This window comes from Phacochoerus africanus, chromosome 14 (genome assembly GCF_016906955.1).
Source record: "Phacochoerus africanus isolate WHEZ1 chromosome 14, ROS_Pafr_v1, whole genome shotgun sequence".
Classification (NCBI taxonomy): domain Eukaryota; kingdom Metazoa; phylum Chordata; class Mammalia; order Artiodactyla; family Suidae; genus Phacochoerus; species Phacochoerus africanus.
In genome coordinates, this window is record NC_062557.1 from 38,622,963 (window position 1) to 38,646,152 (window position 23,190).

Genomic DNA, 23,190 nt, shown 5'->3' on the forward strand with positions numbered 1-23,190 from the left:
CATCCGCAAGTCTGCGGCGACGAGCAACGCGCCCCGAGGGAAAAGTGATTACTGGTCCGACTCAAAAGTCTGGCAAGCTGCTCAGAGCCCCATCCTCCCAGGCCTCTGCCGGAGGCGGGTGGCGGGCTCTCGGCGAGGTCAGGGGCTGGAGCTGAGAGAGGGGAGGCGGCGGGCGCGCGCCACGCGGCGGGGCCGCGACGGCTAGGGTGGCGCCTGGGCGGAGGCGGCGAGCGCGCAGCCCGCTCGCGCCTGCGCCGCTCGGGAGCGAGCACGCAAAAGCCCGGGCGCGCGCACGGCTGGCGTTTCCTCGGCGCGGAGGAGGGGGACGCGGCGAGGTGAGGCACGAGGCGCTGCGGCACGGGTGGTGGCGTGGTGCGGGGCGAACCCCTCTCGCGGGACGAGGGGGAGACGGCGACCTCGAGGTTCCCCGAGGGTGGGGGAGGGCTGCGGACCCCAGCGGCGTCGGGGGCGAGAGGGTGAGTCGGCCCGACTGGCGCGAGGCGGGGGCCACGCCGTGCGGTGGGGGAGGGCGGCGCGTGCCCGGCCCGAGCCCTGTTGCCCCGCCCCGCCGCGAGCCTGGCGACTCCCGCCCCCTGGGCGGTCCTGCTGGGTTCCGGCCTCCGCTTGCCTGACTGTGCGTTGGAGGGCGTAATCCCGCTCACGACAGCGTCTGGTTGATGTTACCTGTTGTTCTCAAGTAGGCCTTCCAAATAGATATTTCAGGTTCATTTTAGAGCTGTGCTTGTCTGAGCCTCCAGTAAAATGACTTGCCCAAGATCACAATTAATAAGGAACAAAATGAGGCTTCGAATCTTGTTTGCAAAACTCCAAACCTGCCCCTGTCCTCTGAACTGCAGTGAGTGAGTAATCTTCACGTCCCTTCCCTCCTCCCAGTAATTTCTTTGAACAAAGCAGATGTTAATTTGGAGCTAGCACCCAGCCTTTCATGGGTATTAGCGTCAGAAATGCCTCCTGTGTGAAAAAAAGGGAAAAAAAAGATTCTGCTTATTGTAGTATTGCACTTACAACGTGGAGTGTTCACGAGACTTTATACGTTCCTTACTTGACTATCTCTAGTTGACCTCCGAAGTGACATTGCTATTCACTACGTCTAGGACATTGTGCCAGTAACACAATCTTTTAGCATTTCCTTTCCCTCCTTGAAAAAGCAACATGTCTCTGAAGGTTGTAAGGATTCAGAGATGATCCACATATATACCACAGTACCTGGTATATGAGAAAAGTTCAATAAGTTTTGGCCATTATTTTATTATTAAGTGCATGATACCTCTTACTAAACTCACTTTTCTTCAGACTCATTTTCCTGGGGCTAGACCAGAGGGAGAACCACCCCAACCTACCCTAAAAAAGAGAAGTTCATTGACAGTATTGTATACTCTTAATGATAAACTATTCTCCAAGCCAAAACTATCCAGTGAAAGAAGTCACTGCAGGAAAACTAAGGATGAATTAACTTTTTTGTAGAATTAGCATTTATTTGTCCGTTACATTTTTGTTTATTGAGTTCTTTCTGTGTGGTATTGTGTATGGTACTTTAAGACATACAAATTTGTATTTGATGTAGTTCCTGCTTTCATTTAGGCTAGAAATGGGAAAAAATATGCATCCAGAAGTAATCCTCACAGAGCAGTGTGAAAAATGCCGGAGAAGGGATAGATAAAAAGCTATGGGGAGGAGTTCCCATCTGGGCTAAGTGGTAAAGAACCCGACTAGTATCCATGAGGTTGTGGGTTCAATCCCTGGCCTCATTCAGTGGGTTTAGGCATTGCCCATGAGTAATGGTGTAGGTCACAGACATGGCTGGAATCCCACGTTGCTGTGGCATAGGCTGGCAGCTGCAGCTCTGATTCTGTCCTTCGCCTGGGACCCTCCATATGCTTCAGGTGCAGCCTTAAATTAAAAAAAAAAAAAAAAAAAAGCTAGGGGAGGAGTTCCCACAGTGGTGCAATGGGTTAAGGATCTGACATTCCGAAGCTGAGTCGTAGGTCACAGATGCAGCTTGGGTTTGATTCCTAGCCCTGGGAACTTGCATATCCTGAGAGTGTGGCTGAAAAAGGAAAAAAGAGCTATGGGAGTGTAGAAGGTGATATTGGCTTAGTGTGAAATATGAGTTCATTTTGTCTTAATAAAGATACTTTGTACATGGTACTTAACTGTTAAATATTTGTTCAAAGAATAAATTAGTGAACAAAATTTATGTCATAATAGATAGGGTTTTTTAGTTTTCTAGTGATAAAAGTTCATTCGTATTAAAGTATTTTTGGAAGGATAGAGAAATGAAAAAAAAAAAAAAAACTGAACCTTTGGGCCATTTTTGGGAATGAGTATCTCAACAACCAGAGCTCATGAACCAGATTCTTTGGCTAGTGAATGACTGAGCTCTAACTGCCCTCCGTCCTTGTATATCTTACAAGATTCAGGTTCTGTAAGAAGAGTTCTAGTTGCTTTACCTGCTATGGGGGTGGGGGACGGAGTGTTATGATTTGCAACAACCTACTCCCCCAAAGCCACGTGAAATGTGGGAGAGTCACTTTCCCTCCCAAAGGAAGGAGGGCTGAGGAGAGAAGTGATGCTGCACAGAGAGAACCAGTTGTTGCCTATTAGAAATATATAGCCTTTGTAGAGGGCTTATCATGGGCCAGGTGCCATGGTATATTATTTATGTGGATATTGATTATTTTAATCCTAACAACTCTAGGAAGTAGATATGATTGTATCATATTCATTTCCAGAGGAGGAAACAAGCTTATAGAGATAAAATAATTTGCTTAGCATACAAAGCTAGGATGTGGTAGAGTTGAGTAAGTTGTATTGTCTTCTCTTGTCCTTTTAAGTGATTTCCTCTTCCATGTGCTGCTTTTGTTTGTTCGTAGGAGGGTCGTCAAGCTTTGGTGTATGTGTTGGCCAGTTCTAAAATCTCCTTGAGGGAGCCCTACATTGAGGAAGATCAAAGCAGCCAGCTTGCCAACTGCGGGATGGACCGTTTGGGTTCCTTTAGCAGTAAGTACTGTGGGAACAAGTCCCAGGTGAATATTAATAGCAAACTGAAGTGGAAGTTGATCAAAGAAGAAAAATAAGTACTTTGCAGTTAAACGAAGCCACTTGAATCTAATCCTAAAGGCCCAAGAGTATCAACTCAAGATAAAATAACCAGTACTACACATGACACAGCATATCACCCTAGGTCTTATATGAAAACTAAGTTCAGGTGTTCCAGGCATAGTATGATTAACTTGTAATTAGAATTCTACCAAAGTAGTTTGATTTCTTTTTAGAACTAATAACACACTTCAGGTGCTTTGGTAGGAAATACTATCAGTGATAAAGGAAATGCTCCCAGCCCTGCTTTTTTGGTACTTGTATTCTAAGAGTAAACCGTATAGTATAGTAGTGATGCAGAAATGTGTGACATACATGTAAAATAAATCCAGGCATCCACAACTATGGAGGAAAAAAATAAGCTTTTTCTTTTACTCTGAAGATAAGAGATTTGGCAGAAGTAGAAATCCATTATTAGATGTTAATAGTGTCCTAATGAGAAGACTCAGAAAAACTCGTTTGGGGGCGTATCCTCTTCAACAGTTTCTTAAATGAGCTCTAACTTATCTCACCAGACTCCCTATATAAATTTAGGACAGAATGGAGTCTTCAAATACATCTAGTTCAGATCTCTCATTTTACACCTGGAAAAAGAACCTAAATGAATTGTCCCCAAGCTGGGAGAGTAAACTGAAACCATTCTCCCCTCCTTTTTAAAATATTATTTTAAAATATCAAACTAAACTTAAAATTTTATTTGGAAATAATTTCAAACTTACAGGAAAGTTGGAAGAGTAAGAATAGTGCAAATAAGCAGTGAGGTCCTACTGTATAGCGCAGGGAAACTGTATCCAATTTCTTGGGATAGATCATGATGAAAGATAACCGAAGAAAAGGAAGGTGGGAGTTCCCGTTGTAGCTCAGCAGAATTGAATCTGACCAGCATCCATGAGGAGGAGGGTTTGATCCCTGGCCTTGCTCAGTGGGTTTAAGGATCCAGCCATGAGCTGTGGTGTAGGTCAAAAACTCAGCTCGGATCCTTTCTTGCTGTGGCTGTGGTGTAGGCCAGCAGCTACAGCTCCGATTGGACTCCTATCCTGGGAACCTCCATGTGCTGTGGGTGTGGCTCTAAAAAGACAAAAGACAGAAAAAAAAAAAAAAAAAAAAGGAAATGTGTATATATATATATGTATGTGACCTGGTCACTTTGCTGTACAGTGGTACAACACTGGAAATCAGTTACACTTTTTTTAAAAATTAGAAAAAAAATAACCTGTATAAGGAACTCTAAAAAAAATAAAATAGTACAAAGAATACATGGCTGGCCATACACCTTTGTAAACCTTTTATTCTATTTGCATACATTCCTTGTTTATCTATAAATATACATATCTACCTCATATGTATATATTTATAAATAGACCTACCCACCCCCTGTTTTTCAGGATCATTTGAGGCTAAGGTACATACGTCATGGCCTTTACCCCTAAGTGCTTTAGTGTTTGTTTCCTGAGACTAGGGATATTCTGTTCTAACTTCAGTATCATTACCAACTTTATTAAATATAATATTGACAAAATACATTTATCTGTCGAACCATCTGTATTCCAGTTTGTCAGCTGACTCAGTAATGTCTTTTATGATTTTTTTTTCCTTCCCTTACAGGATCCAGTCAGAGGTCAGGTCTTGCTTTAAGTTGCTATGTCTCTTTAGCCTCCTTTAAACCGAAACATTTCCACAGCCTTTGTCTTTAGTAACTGACACTATTGAAGAACACAGACCCTTTCCTTTTTAAAAATAGCAGTGTCTTGAAGTTCCTTGGTGGCCTAGTGGTAAAGGATCTGGCATTGTCACTGCTGTGGTGCAGGTTTGCTCCCTGGCCCAGGAATTTCTGCATACTGCAGACACAGCTGAAAGAAAGAAACAAAATAAATAATGAAATAAAATAAAAAGAGACTCTCATTTTGGGTTTGTCTGACATTGCTCTGTTCCTCATCAGTGATGTTAATTTTGAAAACCAACTGAAGGTGTGCGTTTGAGTTCTTCACTGTATAATTTATATTTTTTCCCTTGCGTATAATAAGCAACCCATAAGGAGACACTTTCAGGCCATAAAATCCTGTTCCTCATCACAGTTTCTCCCTAGTTAGCATTCATTCATGATTTTTGCCTGATCCAATCTTTACTATGATGGTTGCAAAATGATTTTTTCTGCCAGATCTAGCACTCTCTCCATATTTACTAATTAGTACTTAGCATTCTACCATACTCAAGAAACCTCCTATTTCACTTACTTTTTTTTTTTTCACTTACTTATTTTAAGTATGGACACATGAATTTTTATTTTTTCGATGGTTTATTCATTATCACAGTTATTTGGTTCTCACATTGTCCTAATTTGACCACTGGGCACCCCTTCAAACTAGCTCTTACAACCTTATGAGATGCCCACCATCACTTTTTTGAGTATCTCCTTACTTTTTGTGTGGCTGCATGTTCCACGTGCATCTTGTACCTCCCCTGCCCCAGCCCTGGTATCAGCCACTTCTCTGAGGAGCTCTTGGTACTTTTAGAGAGGAACAACATTAGAGACCAAGATCTAGTTGTTGCTTATTGCTGCTAGAGTGTCTTGGCATCTTGGCCTTTTTGGCCCACAAAGCTACAAAATGTATGTGTATATATGCTATACATATATACCAACATACGCATTCACATACACATGCATATACATATATATACACATATATATATATATATATTTTTTTTTTTGCTTTTTAGGGTCACATCTGCAGCATAAGAAAGTTCCCAGACTAGGAGTCAAATTGGAGCTAGCTTCGGCCTTTGCCACAGCCACAGCATTGCCAGATCCAAGCCTCGTCTTCGACCTGCATTACATAGCAACACCGGATCCTTTACCCACTGGGCAAGGCCAAGGATCAAACCCACATCCTCATGGATATTAGTTGAATTCATTTCTGCTACACCACAACAGGAACTCCTAGGTACACTTTTTTAGAAATTATGAATTTACCATTGATACCTCCAGTTTTTTCTCATCTCACCCATCCTTATTTGTCCTTTCCTCAGTGAAAACCCTGGCTCCCAAAATCAGCATATTTATTCCTTTGCGTAGTCTTTTAAAAATTATTTTATTTTAGGAGTTCTCATCGTGGCTCAGTAGTTAACGAATCCAACTAGGAACCATGAGGTTGCAGGTTCAATCCCTGGCCTTGCTCAGTGGGTTTAAGGATCCGGTGTTGCCGTGAGCTGTGGTGTAGGTCGCAGACGCGGCTTGGATCTTGCGTTGCTGTGGCTCTAGCGTAGGCCGGCGGCTACAGCTCCGATTTGACCCCTAGCCTGGGAACCTCCATATGCTGCGGGAGCAGCCCAAGAAATGGCAAAAAGAAAAAAAAATTTATTTTATTTTATTTTATTTGCTTTTTAGGGCCGCATCCGCTGCTTATGGAGGTTCCCAGGCTAGGGGTTGGATCAGAGCTGTAGCCGCCGGCCTATGCCACAGCCACAGCAATGTCAGATCCGAGCCGCATCTGCAATCTACACCACAGGTCACAGCAATGCCGGATCCTTAACTCACTGAGCAAGGCCAGGGATCGGACCTGCAACCTCATGGTTATTAGCCAGATTCATTTCTACTGTGCCACAAGGGGTACTCCTGCTCAGTCTTTTAATATGTCCAAAATTATTTTGGAATTGCTTTGTGCGTACCAGGACATAAAACAGACCTACTTCAACAAGTTCAGGATTTGTTTGCAGTTCTCATATCACCCAAGACTAAAGGTGTATTGTCAATGTTCTATAGTTACTTGGATCAGTTCATAATTTATAGAATATAAATATGCTTCCAAAAGTCAAAAGTATGCAAAAAGATATATCTGGAGAATTGTTAATCATTCTCCATTCCATTCACCCTCCCGCAACCCTTTATAGAAATCTAACTTCATTGTTTTATAGCTTATCTGTCCTTGATTTTTTTTTTTTTTTGCAAAGATAAGACTTTTATATGTTTTTGGTTTTGTTTTTCCTAATTTATTACTGGAAAGATAGCATACTACATATGCTCTTTTGCACTTTTTTTCCCACTTAATAGTATCTGCTAGAAGTACTGTATTACCTTGTAGAGATTGTTCTCAGCCTTTTTTATAGTTGCACAGTACTCCATTATGTGGATATGCCATAGTTTGTTCAACTATTCTCCAGTGTTGGGACATCTAAGTAGTATTTTGCAGTTACAAATAATGCTCCTGTCTGGATTTTTTTTTTTTTTTTGTCCTTTTGCCATTTCTTGGGCCTCTCCTGCGGCATATAAAGGTTCCCAGCCTAGGGGTCGAATCAGAGCTGTAGCTGCCGGCCTACGCCAGAGCTACAGCAATGCGGGATCTGAGCTGTGTCTGTGACGTACACCACAGGTCACAGCAACGCCGGATTGTTAACCCCTGAGCCACAACGGAAACTCCCAGTGATTTCTTTTTTATAGTATTTTTTAAAGCTCTGTTTACTATTTGGAAATGAAATACATAGATGATATCTCTATGTCCGTGATTTCAAAGAAATAAAAATAATACCCTAACTATACTAAAAGGATAAATAGGAGTTCCTGTCATGGCGCAGTGGAAACGAATCTGACTAGGAACCATGAGGTTGCAGGTTCAATGCCTTGGCCTCGCTCAGTGAGTTAAGGGTCCAGCGTTGCCATGAGCTGTTGTGTAGGTCACAAATGAGGCTCAGATCTGGCGTTGCTGTGGCTGTAGTGTAGGCTGGCAAATGTAGCTTCAATTAGACCCCTAGCCTGGGAACCTCCATATGTTGCAGGTGCAGCCCTAAAATGCAAAAATAAATAAACAAAAGAGAAGTAACTTCTAATGAAATAATGTAGTTTGTAATAATATGTATCTCAGTAGGTTTAGGCATTGTAGTAGAAGGTTTATTGACTTATATGGAGTCAGATGCTTGTACCCATGTGTTGAATCACTGTGCACTTACAACTACAAATGTGCAGTGATTCATATGTGTTGATTCATGTGTCCTTGAAATACCGCAAGCTTGAATAACTCTTAGCTGAGTTCTGAACAAAACAAGATAGATTTCTTGAAGTAATGCAGTTGCTTTCCTGGAAAATTTAGTATGTAATAAAACTATAAGAAAATTTGGGGGAGTTCCCGTCGTGGCTCAGTGATTAACAAATCCAACTAGGAGCCATAAGGTTGCAGGTCCAATCCCTGGCCTAGCTCAGTGGGTTTAGGATCCCGTGTTGCTGTGAGCTGTGATGTAGGTCTCAGACGAGGCTTGGATCCCACGTGGCTGTGGCTGTGGCTGGCGGTTACAGCTCCAATAAGACCCCTAGCCCGGGAACCTCCCATATGCAGAGGGAGTAGCCCTAGAAAAGGCAAAATACAAAAAAAAAAAAAATTGGGAGATCCCATTGTGGCTCAGCGGAAACGAATCTGACTAGTATCCCTGATGACGCAGGTTTGATCCCTGGCCTTGCTCTGAGGGTTGAGGATCTGGTGACTGTGAGCCCTGATATAGGTCACAGATGAGGCTTGGATCTGGTGTGGCTATGGCTATGGTATAGGGCAGCTATAGCTCCGATTCGACTCCTAGCGTGGAAACTTCCATAAGCCTTGGGTATGGCCTTAAGACAAAAAAAAACAAAAAAAAATGTTTGTTGTGGAGAAGACAGACTAGTTCTTTGTTGTGGAGGAATCTCTTGAGCATGGCAGGATATCTAGCATCCCTGGTCCCTGCCTGTTAAGTGTCAGGCGTGCTCCCTAGTCATTGTGGCAACAAAGAAGCATCCTCAGATTTCCATAATGACTTCCTAGGAGGCAGTCGAAAACCATTAGGTTAGGTAATTGATATAATGGAGTATTATTCATCCATTAAAAAGAGTGAGGAAGAGTTATGTGTACCATCTTGGAAGATTTGACAACATTGTCAAGTGAAAAAACTGGCTGTAAAACATCATGTGGAGTATCTTTCTTTTGTTAAAATAATTATGTACACACACAGAGACGAAGGGCCAAAATCAGAGTGTTAATAGAGGATAACTTACACTTTATGACTTTCTGTCTAAAATTTTTAAAACTATAAATTGGATTATTTCTACAAAATAATTACTTCTTGTTATAAAGGTTTAAAAGCTTTATTTTAGTGAGTCATTGGCCATTTTTTTTGTTTGTTGAAGAAAATTTGAGGAAAGAAAGGCATGCTTTTATCATTAAAGTAACAAGATGGGAAAAAGAACGTAATTTGGGGAGTTCCCGTTGTGGCACAGTGGAAATGAATCCAACTAGGAACCATGAGACTGTGGGTTCAATCCCTGGGCTCCCTCAGTGGATTAAGGATCTGGCATTTCTGTGAGGTGTGGTGTAGATTGCAGACGTGGCTTGGATTTGGCGTTGCTGTGGCTGTGGTGTAGGCTGACAGCTACAGCTCCGATTCGACCCCTAGCCTGGGAACCTCCGTATGCCTCGGGCATGGCCCTAAAAAGCAAAAACAAAACAAAACAAAAAAACCAAAAACGTAATTTGGTGAAATTTGGCATTTAATATAAAATAATTTTTTTGGCTGTGCTCTCAGCATGTAGAAATTACCCAGCCAAGGATCAAACCCATGCCGCAATAGCAACCCAAGCTGCTACAGTGACAGTGCCAAATCCTTAACCTGCTGCACCACAAGGGAACTCCAATATAAAATAATATTTGATCTTCCATACTGAAATTTTAAATGGGAAAAGTGGGGTAATTACTGTTCTATTTTATTTTGAAGCTATTTCCAGAAAGATTGCCTTTCTTTCTCCTGACAGTTTTCTTCAGGTCTCCACTTAGAAACAAACGAAAAGAACAGTAATCACCACTTGAAGGAAGGAAAGGTGTCTTGAAGAGTATTTCTTGGACTTGGGAAGGAAAACGCTATTACAGAATGTGTGAAATCCTGCCCTGGGCTGAGCAGATGAACTCCCTTCTCTACCTTCAAAGCCTGTTTTCTTACACTCCTATTGATCATAGACAACTCTGCTAGGTTGCCCTGACTCAATTGGCAGAGTTTGGGGCAGCCAGGGACACACATGCCTGCATTTTTGTGACTATAGAGAGTTCAGATTGTACTCCTTGCCTTGATATTTCAGAGACAGTATTGTCATTGGAACTGAGGGAAGGTCTGCTCTGTTCTCCACTTTCTGTGGGAGAAAGCAGGGAGCTGTCCTGGGTTTAACTCCCACCTCAGATATCAAGTACTATATCCCAAGACATATTTAAAGAGGATTTTCTTCCCCTAACTTTTTATTATGAAAAATTCCAAACTTAAAAGTTGAAGGGACAGTAAGGTGATTACTTGTTTCCCATTACCCAGATCCAGCCATTACTACCATTTTGTCCAGTTGGCTTTATCTGTAAGTGTATGTGTATATGTGACATTTTTTTGCCCCTGGAAAAAGTAAATTGTGGACATTATGAAACTTCGAGTTAAAACTTGTGTCTGTAAATTTCTTTGCAGGAGTCATATCTACTTAACTGCTGTTTGAAATGGTAGGTATACTCTAGGAAGGAACAAAGCTGCCCCCAGATAAGAAGGAACATGATTTTTTTTGTTTTTTCTTATTCAGAATGAGCTCATTTTGTCTCCCTCCATGAACATTTCAGCACAGCTCACTACCTGTGTAATCATTTGCAGATTTTTCACCTTCTCCCACTTAAGATAATCATAAGGTATTTCGAAGCTGGTATATTTTTGTTTTTGTTCTAGATGATCCCTCGGATAAGCCACCTTGCCGAGGCTGCTCCTCTTACCTCATGGAACCTTATATCAAGTGTGCTGAATGTGGGCCACCTCCTTTTTTCCTCTGCTTACAGGTAACTCATGAAGGCGAGGCTTGCCTTGTTTTGTATATAATAAATTTGGAGATGACTGTCAGGTGCTCAGAAGGACCATACCTTATTAAATCTGTTTTTCTCAGTCAATCTCCCAGTACATATATTACCACTGAAAAATTGGGAAACAGAGCAGGATGAGTGAGATAGACTGTTTTATATTCCACTTCCCTGTATCAACCTAAAGCTATTTTTGCCAGTAGATTTAAAGTATCGGGACTGCAGGAAACAGAACTAGAGGATTATTCCCTTTGATAGTACCTATGGCACTTTGTTGACTTATTGAAGAGTGATCAGTGGTGACAAACAAGGGAACAAACTATTTTGTTGTTGATAGTGTAATTTTAAGTGCTTACCCCACTCATAGTATCTTGAGTACTTTGCATGAATTAACCTTTAAACCATCACTGCAACTCTTGGAAGTAAGTATAATTAGTAGCCCTATTTCATTAGAGGAAACTCAAGTAAAGAGAGGTTAAGTAATTTGCTCAAGGTCACACAACAAATACCCTATTTTATCAGATCCAAGATGCTGTTAATTAAAAGAAGCATCCCAATTTCAGAAATGTTAAAGTATAAAAGTGGCTGGTTGAAGTTGTAATATACTTTTTATTATAAGATGAATCTACATTTCAGAGTTTTAAAATGCAAAAAAAAAAAAAAAAGTCTTAAAATACAGTAAGTATGGAGCCAGGATTCAAATTTAGGCAGTCTGCTTCCAGGGCTTATGCTTTTACCAAAGGAGGGGTTTTCCTAGGAAAAAGTCTTTTTTCAGATTGTTGTTTTTTCTCTGTGAGGGCCACTGAAAATCTGTGATCATGAATCTAATCTTCCTGTTGTGGCTGCAGATAAGGTTAAATGAATTCTTAAAACTTATCACAAGAGTAGAATACCCCCAAGCCATCTTCTATCCTTTAGGAAGGCATTTCAAAAAGGAGCTTTCTGGTAATTTTACTCCCCTTTCTTTTGCAGTGTTTCACGAGAGGATTTGAGTACAAGAAACATCAAAGTGATCATACTTACGAAATAATGGTAATGATAAAGTTGCAGGGAATTTCCGTTCAATTTCAAGTATTATACTAGGAGTTAGTTGTTTTTTCTTCATCTCCAAGTATCTCTTTCCTCTTTCTTTCCCTCATTTTTAGGGTTTTATGGGTGTACTAAGGCATTTCAGCCCAGAAATCATTTTATATACTCAGATTTTTGGTTCAAATTAAAAGGAATTTAAGGTGCCTTTTTTTTTTTTTTTTTTGAGGTTTACTCATATAAGGATCAGAGGTGTGCTCTTTCTAGGTTCATTGATAAACATAGCAAATGTGTTGTGACTTTGTTTGGCTAATGCTATTTTCATGTGGTTTTTGTAGGCAGTGGTGAAAATTTTGTCTGGCACTCCATCCTGCGGCCTTGGGGAAATGAGTTGCCCTCAGAGAGTTATGTTGTAAAATAAATGTAGGGTGAATGCTGTGGTAATACCTAGAAGCACTTTGAAGAGATAGACTGACTTAGGGGCCGGAAGACTTGAGTGCAATTTGATGAATTGTTTGCCACCTCTGAAGAAAGAGATCTAGGTGATAGTAATGTCTTTCCAATCTGGCCAGAAGAGCAGGCACTGGAATAAGCCAAAGTGAATATCTGGCAGGTCTGTGTTCCTTTGTCAAGATAGTTTTGCCAGTTTGCAGAGGCTGACTCCTAGTTCACCAAGTAATTTTCTTACATTTGGTCTCAGGTAACTTTTCTTTTTCTCGCCCCCACCCCTGCACCCATGGCATGCCGAAGTTCTGGGGCCCGGGATCAAACTCGTGCCGTAGCAGCAACCCAGACTGCTGCAGTGACAACATTGGATCCTTAACCCACTGCACCACAAGAGAACTCTCCATGTAGTTTTTCTTACAGAAAAGAATGCTAGCTGGGCACCTTCTTGACAGTAGTTTCACACTGCAGATTAAAACTTTGATAATTATATTAGTTTTCTATTGTTGTCATAACAACTTAGCAAAAATGAAGCAGCTTAAGACAACATAAATTTATTGTCTCACGATTCTGTAGGTCAGAAGACCTTTGGGCTCAGTGGTTTCCTCTAGGTTCCATAAGACTGAAATGGGAGTGTTGGCCCGCCCGGGTTTTTATCTGGAGGCCCTGGGGTCAATCCACTTCAGTTCACTCCCATTCTCATTCATGTTGTTGACAGAATGCACAGCATGGAGATTGTAGGATTGCTGCTACGGTTTCCTTACTGGTTAGTGGCCAGGGCTTTCTCTCAGCCTCTAGAGGTTCCTGGCCCCCATTCTCCATATTCAGAGCTAAAGTCCTTGAGGGTTATCCATGAAATTCTTAGAATCTCTCTGACTCCTCTGCCTCTTCTATTTTTAAGGGCCCATGTGACTGCATTGGGCCAACCTGCATTATTTCCCTATTGTAAGGTCAGCTGATGAGTACCTTAATTCCCAGAGTAATATCTAATTAGTGTTTGTTTGAATCCTCAGGGGACAGGAATCTTGGGGGAAGTGGGGAACATCTTTAGAATTCTGTCTACCTCAGCACTATAGTATATCTACTCCAGTCCCTTAAACATTTATAAAGGGTAGGAGTTCCCGTCGTGGCACAGTGGTTAATGAATCCGACTAGGAACCATGAGATTGCAGGTTCAATCCCTGGCCTTGCTCAGTGGGTTAAGGATCCAGCGTTGCTGTGAGCTGTGGTGTAGGTCGCAGATGCAGCTCGGACCCCACGTTTCTGTGGCTCTGGCGTAGGCCGGCGGCTACAGTTCCGATCGAACCCTAGCCTGGGAACCTCCATATACTGCGGGAGGGGCCCTAGAAAAAAAGGCAAAAAGACAAAAAAAAAAAGTTTAGAAAGGGTAACTCAGCATCTCTGAGTCTGATTATTTGTGAAGTCTTATTTAAGTGAGTTTCCGAGCCTGTAATACTGAGAGTCAGATCCTGGTCCATAATGACTTAGTCAAATAAATACTTAATAATTCTGGCAGCTAACTGGCTAGCCTTCCCCTACCACTCTCTAAAAGCTTCAGTATTCTAAATAGTTTCTTCACTAATTATAATATTTGGAATGCATTTTTTTGTCTTTTTTGTTGTTGTTGTTGTTGCTATTTCTTGGGCCGCTCCCGCGGCATATGGAGGTTCCCAGGCTAGGGGTCGAATCGGAGCTGTAGCCACCGGCCTACGCCAGAGCCACGGCAACGCGGGATCCAAGACGCGTCTGCAACCTACACCTCAGCTCACGGCAACGCCGGATCGTTAACCCACTGAGCAAGGGCAGGGACCGAACCCGCAACCTCATGGTTCCTAGTCGGATTCGTTAACCACTGCGCCACAGCGGGAACTCCCTGGAATGCATTTTTTTAATATTAGACTTTGTTTTTTAGAGCAGTTATAGTTTCACAGCAAAATTGATTAGAAAGTATAGAAATTTCCCATATATCCCCTGCCCCCACTAGTACATAACTGCCCCCATCATCAGCATCCCCCATCAGAACCGTACATATATTGTAATTAACGAACACGCATTGATACTTTCCTGTCACCTAAAGTCTGTATTTTACACTATGGTTCACTCTTGGTGTTGTACTTCTGTGGGTTTGTAGAAATACATAATGACATGTACCCCCCATTATAGTATCATACAGAGTAGTTTTAGGGCCCTACAAATCTTCTCTCTTACGCCTATTCATCCGTCCCTCCCCTGCAGCCTCTGGCAACCACTGATCCTTTTATGATCTCCATAGTTTTGCCTTTTCCAAAATGTCACATAGCTGGAATCATACAGTGTATATCCTTTCCAGATGGTCCTCTTTCACTAAGTAATGTGTATTTAAGTTTCTTCCATGTCTTTTCATGGCTTGACAGGCCATTTCTTTTTTAGTGCTGAATCGTCCACTGTCTGGATGTACCACAGTTTATATATCCATCCACCTACTGAAGGACATGTTGGTTGCTTCCATGTTTTGACAATTAAGAATAAAGAATGTGGAGTTCCCTCATGGCTCAGCGGGTTAAGGATCTGGCATTGTCACTGCTGTGACTCTGGTTATAGCTGTGGTACAGGTTTGATCCCTGGCCTGGGAACTTCTGCATGCTACAGGTGCAGCCAAAAAAAAAAAAAAAAAAAGAAGCAAAAAGGAAAAAAGAATAAAACAGCTATAAATATCCATATACAGATTTTTGTGTGGACATAGTTTTCAGCTCCTTTGGGTAAATACCAAGGAAAGTGGTTGCTGGATCACATGGTATGGGTATGTTTAGGGTTTTTTTTTTTTTGTCTTTGTGCCATTTCTAGGACTGCTCCCTCGGCATATGGAGGTTCCCAGGCTAGGGGTCAAATCGGAGCTGTAGCTGCCAGCCTACACCACAGCCACAGCAACTCGGGATCCGAGCCGCGTCTACAACCTGCACCACAGCTCACAGCAACACCGGATCCTTAACCCACTGAGCGAGGCCAGGGATTGAACCGGCAACCTCATGGTTCCTAGTCAGATAAGTTAACCACTGAGCCACGATGGGAACTCCAAGGGTATGTTTAGTTTTGTAAGAAACTGCCAAACTTCCCAAAGTGGCTATGCCTTATTGCATTCCCACTAGCAGTGAATGAGAGTTCTTGTTGCTCACATCCTCTCCAGCATTTGGTATTGTCAGTGTTCTGGATTGGCCATTTTGATAGGTATATAGTGCTGTCTCATTGTTTTAACTTGTATTTTCTGACAACACTTGATGTGAAACATCTTTTCATCCGAGTAATTTCTTTTTTTGGTACACCGTGGGATGTGGAGGTTCCCAAGCCAGGGGTTGAATCCGCACCACAGCAGTGACAATGCCAGATCCTTAGCCTCCTGTGCCACAAGGGAACTCCAGGAATGTTTTTTTTCCCTTTTGTTAATCTCGAAATGAATGAACAGTTGGAGGAGAATGTGGTCAAAATACCTGTGGCTTTGAGTTCCTCACACCAAGGTTTTCAGATCTTTAGAAATGTGGCTTATTCTTCGCAAAGTCACAAGAATGCCTAGAAACAGAATACAAATTTATTCATTTGATTGTGACAATAATTCCTAAAAGGCTAATGCAATGTAGGCTGGGTGGATTGTTGGTTATCCACTGCAGGAAAGCTGACCATGGCTCTGCAGTTGTCTTGGTGCCGTGCACCAGAAGCTGCATAATGCTGAAGGCACTAAGCCTCACTTCACGTCCACGGAATTCTTCAGATGACATCATCCTTTTCTCACATATTCAACACCCATACAACAAACACATTTCAGAATTCTGTCCTTTATTTTGTAGAGCTTTTGGGGGTTACTAATACTCTCTTTTTTCTGCTAGTCTTGATCTATTCCCAGATAAGGAAAAGAACAATCTTTCCATCAGTAGGAATGATGACCACATTTTGGCTTTCTACACATGAAGCCACTAAAAACTTGATTTTTTTTTTGGTTTTTTTTTGCATATGAAGCCTTAGAAAACTTTAAATGGTTTTCAGTACTTTTGCCATCTCACAGTGCTGTATTTTTGGAAGTTACTCATGCTGTGGTGGGTGGTGCATTAATCAAGATTTCTGAGTTCTTTGCCTATTTTTGTCTTGTAATTCTTAGAACCTTGAACAAGTCAAGGCACCTATCTCTACCACACCCTTTATACCAGTGATTCTTTTTTTCTTTTTTTTTTTTTTGGTCTTTTTGCTATTTCTTGGGCCGCTCCCGCAGCATATGGAGGTTCCCACGCTAGGGGTCGAATCGGAGCTGCAGCCACTGGCCTACGCCAGAGCCACAGCAACGCTGGATCCGAGCCGCATCTGCAACCTACACCATAGCTCGCGGCAACGCCGGATCATTAACCCACTGAGCAAGGGCAGGGACCAAACCCTCAACCTCATGGTTCCTAGTCGGATTCGTTAACCACTGTGCCACGACGGGAATTCCCTATACCAGTGATTCTTAAACTTTAGTGCCTAAGAACCACCTGGGAGCTTCTTAAAATTATAGATTCCTAGGCCTTGCTGTTAGAGATTCTGGTTCAGTTAAGGCTAAAATTGGGTCCAAAACTTGAATGACATCTATTCAACTTTAAGAAAAACTGCCTTGGAGTTCCCGTCGTGGTGCAGTGGTTAACGAACCTGACCAGGAACCATGAGGTTGCACGTTCAATCCCTGGCCTTGCTCAGTGGGTTAAGGATCCGGCGTTGCGGTGAGCTGTGGTGTAGGTCGCAGACGCGGCTCGGATCCCACGTTGCTGTGGCTCTGGTGTAGGCCGGCTGCTACAGCTCCAATTGACCCCTAGCCTGGGAACCTCCATATGCCTCGGGAGCGGCCCTAGAAAAGGCAGAAAGACAGAAAGAAAAAGAAAAACTGGTTTATGTCCATTTATTTTTTGGTGTAGAAGGTCTTTCTGGTTTAGCTCACAGTAAAGTTGATGAGGGCTAATTAACATTTCAAAGTATACTTTAGAAATAACAGGGTTTTCGACTATGAGTTGTACTTATATGTGTTTATGGTACTTTCCAGATTGATTATTATGAATTTAATACAGACATAAACTTGAAATTTCTCTTTTGGATCTCATAGTACCTTACACATGAGGTATATTCATAGTATGTGCTCCGATAAAACGTATCACTTATTAGAGAGTTCCCTGCTGGTCTAGTGGTTACGACTTGGCATTTTCACCACTGTGGCTGGGGTTCAGTCCTTGGTCTGGGAACTGAAATCCCACATCAAGCTGCTGTGTGCTGTGGCCAAAAACACATTTTTTATTTTATTTTATTTTTTTGTCTTTTTGCCTTTTCTAGGGCCGCACCTGCTGCATTTGGAGGTTCCCAGGCTAGGGGGTCCAGTTGGAGCTGTAGCTGCCGGCCTACGCCAGAGCCACAGCAACTTGGGATCCAAGCTGTGTCTACGACCTACACCACAGCTCATGACATCGCCGGACCCTTAACCCACTGAGCGAGGCCAGGGATCGAACCCGCAACCTCATGGTTCCTAGTCGGATTCGTTAACCACTGGGCCACAATGGGAACTCCTTTTTTTTTTTTTTTAATTTTTGAAAGTAGCTGTCTTTGGGTGGTGGTGGGGTTATGGGTAATTTTGTTATATTTATTTATTTATTTAGTGTTTCGTCTTTTTAGGGCCACACTGTGGCATATGGAGGTTCTCAGTCTAAGGGTTGATTCGGAGCTGTACCTGCCAGCCTATGCCACAACCACAGCAACGCCAGATCCGAGCCGCATCTGTTACCTGCACCACAGCTCACGGCAAGGCAACACTGGATCCTTAATCCACTGAGCGAGGCCAGGGATCAAACCCAAGTCCTCAGGAATACTAGTCAGGTTCATTAACCACTGAGCCATGATGGAAACTCCTAAATAAATATTTTTTAAAAAACAGATAAGCAACAAAGATTTACTACACAGCACAGGGAATTTTTTTTTTAAGTGTATTGTTTATTAGTAGTGTAATTTCACAGGTCACAGAAGGGTTTTTTTTTGGTCATTAACAGAAGATAGAACAATTTCTAAATGCCTGTGTAATCTGAAGATCTTGTGTCACTTTTTTTTTTTTTAACTTAACCATGGTAAATTTTAAGCACACATTAAAATGGTGTTTTAGTATCCATTTCCCCCTAACAGCTACCTAAAAACTCCATGGTTTAAAATAACAACCATTTTATTAACTCCCACAGTTTTATCGGTCAGGAATTCAGATTGGCACCATGAGAATAACTTTCACTTACATGTGGTTTGCTGGGAATGGAGTTCCAAGGGGAGTTTTTCCACTTTTGGCACCTCGGGATGGCTTGAATTGGTTGGGAGTGAGCTGGAAAACCTTCACTGCTTGAAGCTTTAGTTCTTCTCCAGGTAATCTTAGAGCCTCTCCCTCCCCATGTGGCCTCTACACATGGTCTTTCCGAAAAGGAGGTGAGATTTCTTAAGTGGTGGTTCATGGCTCCCAGGGGCCAAAATGTGGAAGCTGCCAGGCCTTAAGCAAGTCACAAGTTCAGCCTGTATTAAATGGGAACAGACTACACAAAGATGTGAATTCTAGGAGAAGTTCATTGGCAGCCACCATTATAACCAGCTACCACTCTGGTGTAATAAATTCCCATATACCTGTCACCATCTCTTAAAATTACCAGCTCATAGCTTATCTTGTTTCATCTAAACCTGCACCTTTCCACCTTATTTTGAAGCAAATCCCCTAGACAGCATATCATTTCATCTGTAAATGTTTCATTAGATCTCTTAAAATTAGAAGTAACTCAGGTCACTTCTCACGTTTCCCCAGTCATCTCATAAAAACTTCCAAAAATCTCTCCTCCTTCACCTCGAAACAGTCACTGCTCCAATTTTTATCACTATAGATTAGTTTTGCATATTCTAGAACTGCATATAAATGGATTCATTCTGTATGTACTCTTGTTCTTGGTTTCTTTCAGCATGTTTTTGAGATAATATTTACCTTGTGTATAGTAGTTCATTGTTTTTTGTTACTGAGTAATATTTCATGGTCTGAATATAATACGGTTGGTTTATTCATTCTCCTGTTTTTGTTTTTTTAATTTTTATTTTTTGGGGTTTTTTTTTTACGTAGGTTCCCAGGCTAGGGGTCCAATCGGAGCTGTAACCGTAGCAACCAGTCTCCGAAACAGCTACAGCAATGCCAGATCCAGGCGGTGTCTACAAACTACACCACAGCTCACGGCAACACCGGGTCCTTAACCCACTGAGCAAGGGCAGGGATCGAACCCACAACCTCATGGTTCCTAGTTGGATTCTTTAACCACTGAGCCACAACGGGAACTCCAATATTCATTCTCCTGTTGATGGAGACTGGGCTTTGCCTAGTTTGGGGCTGTTATGAATAAAGCTGCTGTGAGCATCCTTGTATAAGACATTCTGTGGACATGTATTTCTATTTTTCTTGGATAAACACTTGGGAATAGAATTGCTGGGTCATAAAATAAATGATTATTTAATTTTTAAGAAACCGTCAAAAAGTTCCCTAAATGGTTACATCATTTTACACCTTGGCTAGCAACGTGTGAGAGTTTTGTTTAGGTTACATGCTTGTTGACTTTGATATTGTCATTTTCTTCATTCTGGTATTTTAGTGGGTTTCATGAGTGTGTAGTGGTATCATTTTTTTTTTTTTGGTCTTTTCTGTCCTTATAGGGCCGCACCCACGGCATATGGAGGTTACCAGGCTATGGGCCGAATCGGAGCTGTAGCTGCCAGCGTACACCACAGCCACGGCAATGCCAGATCCGATCCACATCTCAAGACCTACACCACAGTTCATGGCAACAGCAGATCTTTACCCACTGAGTGAGGCCAGGGATTGAACCCCCATCCTCATGGTTGCTAGTCGGGTGTGTTAACCACTGAGCCATGATGGGAACTCCAGAAATTATTGTTTTAATACATCACGAGTTCATGCTAAAACTTTCAATTCAAATGCAAGACTACATGGTTTTGTGTAACCCTGAGATCTCACATCTCTTTTTTTCCAAGCCCAAAATCCCACTGCTCTGTGGCACCAGTACAGTTACTTGCTTTATCCCACAGCACATCAGCATATGATAATCTCAGAATAACTATACAAACACTACTGAAAACAGTTTAAGAGGGTTTTTTTTCTTTCTTTTTTTTTTTTTGCAATTCCTTTTACTATTAAGGTATATTCTATTACAAATATATAGTGAGGGAGTTCTCATTGTAGCCCAGTGGGTTATGAACCCAACGAGTATCCATGAGGATGCAGGGTTCCACCCCTGGCCTCGCTCAGTGGGTTGGAGATCCGATGTTGCAATGAGTTATGGTGTAGGTCACAGACACAGCTTGGTCCCTACTTTGCTGTGGCTATGAGATCTTCCATATGCTGCAGGTGGGGCCATAAAAAGCAAAAAAAAAAAACCATATATATATTTATATAGAGAGCCAAATTTCTGTGTTTTAAAGTCACTTGGGATTGTTTCTGTATGATTATTGCTTTAAAATTAATCCACAGGTTTATTTGTTAGATTTTTATTACAGGCTTTTGATTTCATGATTTTATTTATTTTACTTGTTTTCTGTTTCGGGCTGCACCTGTAGCACATGGAAGTTCCCAGGCTAGGGATCAAATTGGACCTATAGCTGCCGGCCTATACCACAGCCTCAGCAACACCAGATTCGAGCCACATCTGCGACCTTACTTGCAACTTGTAGCAACACCAATCTTTAAAGGCCATGGATTAAACCCCACATCCTCATGGATACCAGTCAGGTTCTTAATCCACCGAACCACAGTGGGAACTTCTGATTTTATTTTATTTTATTTTTTTAGTGGTCGAAGCTGCGGCATATGGAAGGTCCTGGGCCAGGAATTGAATCCGAGCTGCGGCTGCGATCTACGCTACAGTTGTGGCAATGCTGGATCCTTTAATCCTGTGCCTACACAGCGAACTCGAGCTATTGCAGTAGAATTCTTAACCCACTGTGCCAAGGAGTGGGAACCTCTTGATTCTTATGATTTTGAAATTTAATGTGCAGTGTTTATGTTTTCAAAGTCACGTCTACAACCAAGGAATATTCAGAGAGGTCCAGTTTCCATCGTGTCCTTTCCACCCTATTTTCTCCCTCCTTTCCCCTTAAATAACTTTGGTTTTAATGTATGGCTTATTCTTCCATTCTAAAAGGTCAAAATATACATGCATTTGTATTCCCCTTTCTTAGCTAAATGGGAAGCTACCATTTGTGCTAAGTGTGAAAAAACGTATTTCTGCATGAGTTACATGGCATTTGTGGTTGATAATATTTATTGGAGACCCTTGTAGCTAGTGATGGAAATAGAGCTGGGAGATGTGAACAACCTAGTCAGAGTGTACTTTAGGCATCTCTCAATCCACAAGAATGGCAGTCATTTGACTATAATTAGGATTACATTTGGGGTTGCTGGGTTCCATTTCTATATCTGTTCTTAGGCAAAACTTTTTCTTGCTTAGACCTCAGATTTTCCTGTTCTTGACCCCAGCTGGACTGCTCAAGAAGAAATGGCCCTTTTAGAAGCTGTGATGGACTGTGGCTTTGGAAATTGGTAAGAGCTGGGGAGTAAGGGTGATCCTGCCGTAGTGGGCTCCGAAAAGAAGGTGCTGATGAAGGTAAAAGGAGTTGGGGAAATAATAATTTAAAAAATACATATTTTTTTAAAAAATCTCACCAAAAAAAAAAAGGTAAAAGAAGGAGTCTTACAAAAAGGAGTTTGGGGGTCACATGTTGCTTTTCAGTTGACCTGTGTCTTCTGTGCACATTATGTCCCAGTCCGAAGTGCCTCACAGGGATATGGGATGTTCAGGGGTCTGTGACTGGGCAGCTCTAAAAGGTCACTTTGGACATATCAGTACAGGGGAGGTTGGTCATTCCTTTCTGAATAGTGGGGAAGTTTAGACTTATTGCTCCTTTTTGATTTTATGAATTTTCCTTGGCTGTAGATGGCCTCGTCACTTAAGTGAGTCAGACTTTAGATGGCCATAGCCTACCTGAGATTCAGGTTTGACAGACCACCTAGGCACATTCCCTGTTTATAGCATGTAGATACCTACCTTAGTCCAAGCTTGGCAGAACTGAAGAGCCCTTGTTGCTGTTGCCCCATGAAGCGACACTGCTTAATAGTAATAATACCACCAGTTTTATTTTTACCTTTTAGGAGTATTTTCACACTGATGATTTCAGTCTGTGAACTAGATAGCAGAGGCATTATTAAATATATTTTGTTCATGAAGAATCTGAGTTTAGGGAGTTAAAATGACTTCTTATGACCATATATTTATTAGTGAAGGACCCTTAACTAGCCCTTCCCTGTCCTTACTTCCTAGTGAGTACAATCTATCCTGTTGTTAATAGAATATACTGTGCTGCCTCCCATGTGTCCAGGGCCTTGAAGGAGACTTGAGTTCAGTTCACATTTTGCTTGTAGTCATTCATTCAACATTTATTGAGCATCATAAAATACTGTTTAGTATGGGAATACCAAAACACAGAAAAAGTGATCATTCCTGAGAAGCTTGCTAGTTTGGCCTAGTTTTCATTTTTTTGCTTACAATTCTAGAATTTTTTTTTTTTCCCGTCTTTTCTAGGGCCGCACCCACAGCATATGGAGGTTCCCAGGCTAGGGGTCTAATCAGAGCTATAGCTGCCAGCCTACACCACAGCCACAGCAACGCTAGATCCAAGCTGCATCTGCAACCTACACCACAGCTTACGGCAA

At 41.9% G+C, this 23,190-nt stretch overlaps 1 protein-coding gene across 4 annotated transcripts in view; it reads left to right on the forward strand.

Annotated features, from left to right (window-relative positions):
- Positions 1-284: 284 nt before the first annotated feature.
- The window catches only part of TADA2A (transcriptional adaptor 2A), a 50,346-nt gene continuing 27,440 nt past the window's right edge, over positions 285-23,190 (forward strand). Inside the window, exons 1-5 of one of the 4 annotated variants that reach the window (XM_047757225.1) lie at positions 285-335; positions 2,895-3,021; positions 10,825-10,931; positions 11,922-11,981; positions 21,929-22,020. In XM_047757225.1, the coding sequence (XP_047613181.1) occupies positions 2,997-3,021; positions 10,825-10,931; positions 11,922-11,981; positions 21,929-22,020 (284 nt within the window). In that variant the 5' untranslated portion in view covers positions 285-335; positions 2,895-2,996. Of the gene's footprint in view, positions 336-454; positions 477-2,894; positions 3,022-10,588; positions 10,608-10,824; positions 10,932-11,921; positions 11,982-21,928; positions 22,021-23,190 lie in introns of those variants that run through there. The other 3 variants (XM_047757228.1, XM_047757226.1, XM_047757227.1) reach the window with 3 other exon arrangements.